At 41.5% G+C, this 8,857-nt stretch overlaps 1 protein-coding gene across 2 annotated transcripts; it reads left to right on the top strand.

Moving 5' to 3' along the window:
* Nucleotides 1-385: 385 nt before the first annotated feature.
* eif3d (eukaryotic translation initiation factor 3, subunit D) lies at nt 386-8,153 on the top strand. 2 transcript variants are annotated; one of them, XM_083976623.1, is made up of 16 exons: nt 386-506; nt 1,762-1,887; nt 1,983-2,028; nt 2,232-2,368; nt 2,492-2,577; nt 2,674-2,746; nt 2,979-3,094; nt 3,334-3,466; nt 4,116-4,263; nt 4,422-4,552; nt 4,778-4,863; nt 5,208-5,337; nt 6,115-6,257; nt 6,379-6,571; nt 6,679-6,807; nt 8,036-8,153. In XM_083976623.1, exons 2-15 carry the CDS (start codon nt 1,765-1,767, stop codon nt 6,790-6,792), a joined length of 1,659 nt encoding a protein of 552 aa, XP_083832749.1. In that variant the 5' UTR covers nt 386-506; nt 1,762-1,764; the 3' UTR covers nt 6,793-6,807; nt 8,036-8,153. The 2 variants fall into 2 exon arrangements, with proteins under 2 accessions (XP_083832749.1, XP_083832750.1); XM_083976624.1 differs by having other exon boundaries at nt 6,679-6,772.
* The last annotated feature ends 704 nt before the right edge of the window (nt 8,154-8,857 follow it).

The following is an 8,857-nucleotide window of genomic DNA, read 5'->3' on the forward strand; positions in this document are numbered from 1 at the left end:
TTTCGATTATCAGACCCCCAAATTGTAAATTCATCATAAACTGTGCCTTTTTTTTTATTATTGTTGTCAGTGTTTGCTGTTCTTTATATTGAGATGTTATAGCAGTGTGTATAGCACAAGTGATTTTTGTATTTTGTGTTCATTGTGAACATGATTATTTCTATATTGTTGTTATGCATATTTATTTGGCACAGTTTCCCCTAATTTTAATATTTTATCTCATAACATATTAATGCACATGATTTATATGGATGTATATAGCGTGTATTATTTTTTTCTTACGTCTTATCTCGGTTTTGCTCTACCATGCCCTTATATTATATTATTTTACTACTTTACTTTACTTTACCATTACGACAGCGCTAGTCGCCATACGGCAGGAACAACCTCCGTCCTGCTTTACGGCAGCCATCCACTTCCTTTGGCCCCAGCGCTGAGTCCGCGGCTTCGTAACGTGTGGGAACCGGCGAAACTAAACAGCTCGGCTCGGTGACACATCGATCACGGTGAGACCTCGTTGAAACGTGTTCAGATGTAGAAAAGTCTTATGTTTTTGTTGCATGTGTCGTTAAAACCTCAGATAATCCAGTGAGGCTGTTAGCGGCTCTGTTAGCCGTTAGCTTAGCCCCGTTAGCTCGGCCACCTGGCAGAGCGAGTAGCATCATCTGTAGCCACCGGCAGCTAACTGAGTCACTGCCTGGGGAAAAATCTAACAAAAATGCGACACAAAGGGAGAGACAGAAACGTTTCGACTCTTTTTTTCCCATTAATATTATGTTATGACTTCTGTTCGTCAAGATTTGTGGCAGAGTCCAGTTTTTTCACAGGCCTGGAGGTCGTTAAAGATGCTATTTTACAAGACAACACCCAAATACATTATCAGTCAATATCTTATAGGCCTCACACACTCGGGGTTCACTCACTGTGTAGCTGTCAATACTATTACTATTACTATTATTATATTCTTTGGTTCATCTACCATATGTTAGGAGGTGGTGTGTCGTCTGCCTGTGAGTGTTTAATAAGGCCATTAATAACAGCTAATGAATGAGCTACTGACGTGTCAATGTGTTGAATTGACTAGTAGATCAAGGCTCCTCCTGAATAACTTTGTTTAGTAGGAGCACAGTGGCCCCTAACTTCAAATTTTAAGAGCACAAGCAGAAAATTTAGGGGCGTAAATCAACTTGCAAGGAAAATATTCACATTTCCTTTTCATTCATGATCCTCACACACATTGGCCTGACAACTAGTACAGTATAATGACAGCTTCCACGTTTCACCAGTGTAAAAAAAAAAAGAAGGTAAATTTACTGGTCAAACATGCCCCAAAAAATGAAAAAATGACTTGTGCTCTCTTAAATTGAGCAGTAATTATGAATAGTGGGTGCTGGTATTACGTGTTTATGAAATATAAACCCTAATTATTTTGTCCATCTGTATCAAATGTTGGATGTACTTGGTAATTCTCGTTCAGTGAATACATTTATTGGTGAAGCCCTTATTTGCTAATATATTGCAGTAGTATAGTAGTTGTAGCAGGTGTATCGCTGTTGTTGGATGATCACGGGTCAGTGATGACTAGCCCACTGCGCAAGCTGATCAGTGCCTATATTTTGTAGTGCATTGCTGAAGAGCTTAGTGCTGTTCATAGGCTGAGACCCTGTGCATATCTGACGTAAATATAAACATTGCAAACACATAGCTACTGCTTCGTCACACAAGTTAAAGTTTTTGTCTTCTTCCTTTCTCTGATCTCAGGAGATGGCGAAGTTCAACGCCCCTGTGATCCAGGACAATCCGTCCGGATGGGGCCCATGTGCGGTCCCAGAGAAGTTTAAGGACATGCCTTACCAGCCCTTCAGCAAAGGAGATCGTCTGGGAAAGGTTTGTTCTCTCACTTAAAATACCCTTGAATCAGATTATCCTGTGTTTTTCTTTCTTTCTTTTTTTGCCTAATGCTGTGAGTTGTCTCTCATCAGGTTGCTGACTGGACTGGAGCAACTTACCAAGACAAGAGATACACAAGTGAGTGACATGTCCAAGATGTTTTCTTTAGGAATATCTTATTTGGTGTGAATTATTAGTGAGCACGGCACACATATTCAACAATTGTTGGCTTGCTCATTTGAAAATACTTACAGCATGAAAGATCTCCATACATGAACTTCCTAATTGGGACCAAATCAATGTTTCTGAACCTCATTACTTTGTATGTATTTTGTCATCAGATAAGTATTCCTCTCAGTTCGGAGGCGGCAGTCAGTACGCCTACTTCCACGAGGAGGATGAGACGAGCTTCCAGCTGGTGGACACCGCCAAGACCCAGAAGACGGCCTACCAGAGGAACCGCATGAGGTTTGCTCAGGTACGACAGAGAAAATCTACAGAAACACTCAACACTGAAACCTTGAGATGTGTTAGTTTTTATTTATTTTAGTCTTTTATTTGATTTGGTTGGCTTAACGGGATGATCATTTTTTTTCAACAGAGGAATCTGCGCAGGGACAAGGACCGCAGGAACCTGACCCAGTTCAACATGCAGACCCTCCCGAAGAGCGCCAAGCAGAAGGAGAGGTGAGAATCTGAAGGACAAATGTTTCACCTGCTCGGCTCCACACGTGAAAAAAAGATTTCAGCTAAACCTCAAGTCTTTTTTTTTTATTCTTTCAGGGATCGTATGCGTCTGCAGAAGAAGTTCCAGAAGCAGTTTGGTGTCCGTCAGAAGTGGGACCAGAAGTCTCAGGTGCAAATCTATTGGCTGACTTTATTTCAGACAGAAAACTAAGATTAAATGTCACAGTCTCTGAAATCTCTGAAAGGAAATCTGGTGGGAAAACAAAGTTTATGTTTTCTTTTGGAATCAGACTATTTTGTGCAGCTAAAACGATGACAATCAATCATTGAGACACTCCTATAGTGGCTACTCAAAATGAAATGGATTATACTGATTGTGAATGGTTATTGCTAATGCACAGCTGAAGCCAAGAGACTCATCTGTGGAGGTTAGAAGTGACTGGGAGGTGAAGGAGGAGATGGACTTCCCCAGACTGATGAAGATGAGATACATGGAGGTGGCCGACCCCGTTGACATGTAAGTGAAACCGGCCTGCTCTCCGTCTACGCTCGTTCAAAATGTGTCAGAGATGATAGATAGATAGATAGATAGATAGATAGATAGATAGATAGATAGATAGATAGATAGATAGATAGATAGATAATTTATTAGTACAGACTCTGGGTCCAGTTAAAAATACAAGACAGGACAGGAAAAAACAAAACAAAAACAAGATGAGATACAGAAGATGATTTTTTCCCTTCTTCCTCCTGCAGCGAGTGCTGCGGCGCCCTGGAGCACTACGACAAAGCCTTCGACCGAATCACCACCCGCAATGAGAAGCAGCTGAAAAGCATCAAGAGGATCTTCCACACTGTCACCACCACCGATGATCCAGTCATCCGCAAGGTCTGAGGCTTTTTTAAAATTTTTATTATACATATAATCAGCTGTTCCAGTAGCATGAGTCTTTTTTCAGACACAGAAGATAATAATTAATAATAAACTTTTATTTCTATATTACCTTTCAAAACCAGGGTTACAAGGTGCTTCTCAAAATACAAAATACAATATCATTGAGAGAATAAAGCAATTAATCAGAAATGAAGAAAACATCATACAGAAAACAGTGAACAAGCATAAGATAAAATAATGGAAATAGATAAAACAATAGAACACAAATGCCAGTCGGTACATGTGGGTTTTTAAAAGCTTTTTAAAATGATACACAGACTCAGCTGGAGCTTGTTCCACAGCATCGGAGCTAAGACAGAAAAGGCACGATCTACCTGTGTCCTGAGCCTAGATCGTGGGACTTTGATGTAACATGCAATATTACTGCTGGTAGACAGACAGACAAGTGTTAATGTTCCTCATTAAGTGTTTGGATCTTGTGACTTTTATGAAGAAGTGACACCAGTTTTTCTTCAGACACGAGACCAACATGTGAAAATGTTAAATTGTCTGAAAAGAGGTTATGAACTCTCTGCTCAGATTTCTAATGCATGGACACTTTTATTTTTAAATAATAATCTTCTCTCTGTCCTTCTCCCTCCAGCTGGCTAAGACTCAGGGTAATGTGTTTGCCACTGATGCCATCCTGGCCACTCTGATGTGCTGCACACGCTCAGTCAACTCCTGGGACATCATCGTGCAGAGAGTGGGCAACAAGCTGTTCTTCGACAAGAGAGACAACTCTGACTTTGGTGAGGCCCCGGTTACATCCTGATGGCTTTTCACAGTAAAAGCCTTTCAACTTAGAGTCATTGTTATTGGAATAAAGTTTTGCATCAAGTGGATAATGAGAAAAGTTTCTGTTGTCGTTCGCTGTGTTAAACTGATCATCTGTTACTCTTCCTCTCAGATCTGCTCACTGTGAGCGAGACGGCCAACGAGCCGCCGCAGGATGAGGGGAACTCCTTCAACTCTCCTCGTAACCTGGCGATGGAGGCCACATACATCAACCACAACTTCAGCCAGCAGTGTTTACGAATGGTGAGAACACACATGGTCTAAAAACCCCTGATATACATACAGCTTCTGCTTCAAGATGTTTCTGTTGGCAGAAGATTTTTTTTTTTGTAGAAACAAGTCTTGATGAAGCTCAGCACAGTGTATTTTAATTAATCCTCGGTTTGGGCTCTTTGATGAAAGTGTATCTAAAATATTGTTAACTGAATTACTTCACATGGATATATTGTGTGCTTGTCTCTTATTCAGGGTGGAGAGCGTCACAAGTTCCCTAACTCCAATCCATTTGTGGAGGAGGACATGGACAAGAGTGAGGTGGCCTCTGTGGCCTACAGGTAAACACACCGGTTCACTGTCGAGTTGATTGACTGTTTTACATCCATGAAGAGCTCTGTCTCAACACTCACATTTATTTTATTTCACAAAACGTGGATTTTTACCCTAATTCAATATAACAAGTTCAAACGAGTTAATTATTATTGTGTTATTTGTGGTTTATATTAACATTCAGTCTCATTAAAAGTTTCTGTTACTGTTTAAATCTTTTATATCTGAAAGAAAGATACATGATTAATGATCGTAGCTCTTCGCTGATCAATGATGATAAATTATTTACTCTGACACTCACGGTAGGGTCATCGCTTCCTTCAGGCTGACGTGTCGACCTTTTGTGTTTCAGGTACCGTCACTGGAAGCTCGGGGAGGACATCGACCTGGTCGTCCGTTGCGAGCACGACGGAGTGATGACCGGCGCCAACGGAGAAGTGTCCTTCGTCAACGTCAAGACCCTCAACGAGTGGGACTCCAGGGTAAGAGGAGGCGAGAGGGGGGAGCAGGTTTAATGGTGGCTGGTGTTTTTTGTAATCCTTTTAAAGGGATAGTTCAACATTTTAGCAAATTGGCCCATTGCCATAATCCCCTATAGTCATAGCATTGTCGGTGCAAGCTATTTTTAGAACAGCGGAGCAGAGCCGTGAGCTGCTCAGAGCTACGCTACGGAGGCTCATGGGATTTCTTGGTTTCACTCATCAAACTCATCAAATACACAATCCAACAACTCCAAAACGCTCTGGCGGACAAGTTGTGACCTGCACATTCACCACGCTATGAGATAATAACAGAACGTTACGAGACAGAGTTGTTTTAGAGGCAAATTCATGCAAAACAGCTGATGCGTGTTCCCGTCTGGGGCAGTTTTTCGGCAAGCAGTCTCTGCATTTACCTCGAAAACAACTCTGTCTCGTAACGTTCTGTTATTATCTCATAGCGTGGTGAGTGTGCAGGTCACAACTTGTCCACCAGAGCGTTTTGGAGCATTTTGGACGAATTTGCCAAAACATTGAACTATCCCTTTAAAGCTAAATCATCCATGTTTGTTTATTTGTTGCGCATACACAAAGTGAATGATTGGACAGCAACAAGATAGAAAACACCAGACAACAAATGAATGAAACCGACTTTTTTAGTTTAATTTGAACTTGAATTGGGATTTAAGTGTCGACTCGTCTTTGTAGTGGTGGAGAGTTTCTCTACAGACTGTTTTACATTGTTGTTAAAACACCGTCCTCCCTCTGTGTAACCATCAGTATTGTAACGGCGTGGACTGGCGTCAGAAGCTGGACTCTCAGCGAGGAGCCGTCCTGGCCACCGAGCTGAAGAACAACAGCTACAAACTGGCCCGCTGGACCTGCTGCGCCATGTTGGCTGGATCGGAGTACCTGAAGCTGGGGTGAGTGAAGTAGCAGAATAACGACGTCGCGCACACACTCGTTCTGCTCTGTCGTTGTAAGGACGAAACTCTTGACGTAGATGTTTATATCAACCGTGCTCATCACATCTCTGTTCTGCAGGTACGTGTCTCGTTACCACGTCAAGGACTCGGCTCGTCACGTCATCCTCGGCACGCAGCAGTTCAAACCCAACGAGTTCGCCAGCCAGATCAACCTGAGCATGGAGAACGCCTGGGGCATCCTCCGCTGCGTCATCGACATCTGCCGCAAGCTGGACGAGGGCAAATACCTGATCCTGAAGGACCCCAACAAGGTGAGATAACAGGTGGTGTTGAGTCACCGCTGCTGCTGCTGCAGCTGTGAAGTGGCGGAGCTGAGGTGGTGACGCTCTGTGTGTGTGTGTGTTTTTTTAATCAACAGCAAGTGATTCGGGTGTACAGCCTGCCTGACGGGACCTTCAGCTCCGATGAGGAGGAGGAGGAAGAGGAGGATGAAGAGGATGAAGAGGAGGAAGGTGAGGGGACGTTTGAGTAAGACTACATAACCAAGGTAAGGTATAAAACATGGCTCCCATAAAAAGAGACATTTACAATCTGTCTCAATGTTGCTGCTTTCCAATAAAGACACTTTTTGTTGCACATTGATAATATGTGACCCGTTCCATCAAAATGAGTCGGAAGTCGCAACGTTCTACTTTTAGATAATCAGCTGATAACATGGAAAACCCATAGAAAATCAAAAAAAATGTTTTACCCTAATTTCAAAGCAATGACATTCAAAAACAATCTCCCAAAGTTTCACAGTGCAGATAATTGAGAAAAGGCACGTAAATGATGATTAAAGTTGACCTGCAACTTAAACCCTCTGAAAATGAGTGTTGCTTCGGTGCAAAACATGAAATATCTCCTGAACCGTTCATGATAGAGACGAGCTGTAAACGGCATCTGAATCGTGGGATTCTCCGCTTTCCGACGGTCATTGAATGTTGCATCTATGACGAGCAGGGACGGATACAGAAACAGATGCTAAACCGAGTAGCATCGACGCTAACAGAGTGTAGCATCGTCGCTAACAGAGCGTAGCATCGATGCTAAACAGAACGTAGCATCGATGCTAACCCGAACGTACACGCTTGCACATGTTTTACAAAACATCAACAAAACATGACAACTTCTGAACCGTTTATGATAGAAACGAGCTGTAAAAAGTATCTGAATTGTGAGATTCTCTGCTTTCCGAGGGTCATTGAATGTTGCATCTACGACAACAAGAGACCGTATAGGGTGCGTGTAATCACGTGGTACAGGAACAGATGCCAGAGTCACTGGCAAAAACTTTAACTGCTATTTTCTCAGGTTTTAGAACGGAATGAGAGAGTGAAAGATCGTAATTCAAATGGTCACATCTCGAAAACCATCAAATGTATGACTTTGACTAGGGTATCATTTTAAAGCTTATTTTCTAATCTTTCCATTGATACCAAAATCTCAACTTTGAAATTTGGGTCACTGTGACTCATTTTGATGGATCGGGTCACATATTAATGTAATAATTAGAATTTCCTGTCTGACAAAACTGTGCAACAGACTCGCTCAGCCCTGATTCTCTTCTCTTTATTCTCTTATAAAGATGTTTAGAGTCGAACATCTTTAGATCTTTTAAAGTGTTATTGTCTGAGATAAAGTGATAATCTGCTTTCCATCAACATATAGATTATAGATACATTGGTTGTGTGTATACAGTATATATAAACTGTTTCCTCTTCTCCTTGTTCTAGATGAAGAGAACTGAAGCGTGGAGTCGGCTCCAGTGACCAAAGCAGCCTGCGCCACATTCATAGAAACACAATTTAATTCCTTTTGACAGTAAATAAAGACAACAGATTGGCCAACGGCTTTCATTTGTGTTGTCTCTTCATTTTTCCTCATAACTTATTAAAGGCTACCTGATTATGAAGGGTTGACTCATCGGCAGCAGTTTTAGATGTAAGATTTGGGGATTTCAGCTTTCAATGAAAAAATGAAAGTGAAAAAAATTATAATTTGTGTCTGTTTTTCATGTTGTTTTTGAGTCAGATAACACTTCAACTTTACTTAGGGCAAAAAAGAGCATATTTTTTCAAGACAGAAACACATGAGGAATCAAAGACATGACTGGTTAAAGCAGAAGTAAGCGGAATATTTGTGTTAATATAAGTCTTAAATAGTTATATCTTCCTACGGCAATCACTTACATAGAGTGTTTGGTCCGAAACACGGGTCTGTCAGTCACTCTGCTCTGCTGTAAGCCCAGGAGAAAACTTCTTTTATACTTTCTTGTATCCTACAACCTTTATCCAATGAGGAGAGAGAACGGCATGAAGGGCTGGTGTGCAGCCAAGGGATGCGCGTGAATGTGGTGACGTAGGGACGAGGACCAATAGAAACGACCGGATCGCTTACTTCTGCTTTAAATATGTGCCAAGTTAACGGGATATATAATGAAACCCTATTATGATTGGGTTTTAAATATCGATATGCAACTAAAGATATTTGTGAGTAATTTCAAACTTAGTGGCAAAATGTAACACTGAAAACATTGTGTTCATTGTAAATTACCT

Source organism: Trachurus trachurus (genome assembly GCF_905171665.1).
Source record: "Trachurus trachurus genome assembly, chromosome: 8".
Classification (NCBI taxonomy): Eukaryota; Metazoa; Chordata; class Actinopteri; order Carangiformes; family Carangidae; genus Trachurus; species Trachurus trachurus.

Excerpts from the sequence above, each read along its gene's own strand:
- eif3d (XM_083976623.1), top strand. The coding sequence starts at position 1,765 with ATGGCGAAGTTCAACGCCCCTGTGATCCAGGACAATCCGTCCGGATGG. Across the intron at positions 3,095-3,333 it reads GTGGCCGACCCCGTTGACAT|CGAGTGCTGCGGCGCCCTGG; the intron begins GTAAGTGAAACC and ends TTCCTCCTGCAG. Across the intron at positions 6,572-6,678 it reads TCCTGAAGGACCCCAACAAG|CAAGTGATTCGGGTGTACAG; the intron begins GTGAGATAACAG and ends TTTAATCAACAG.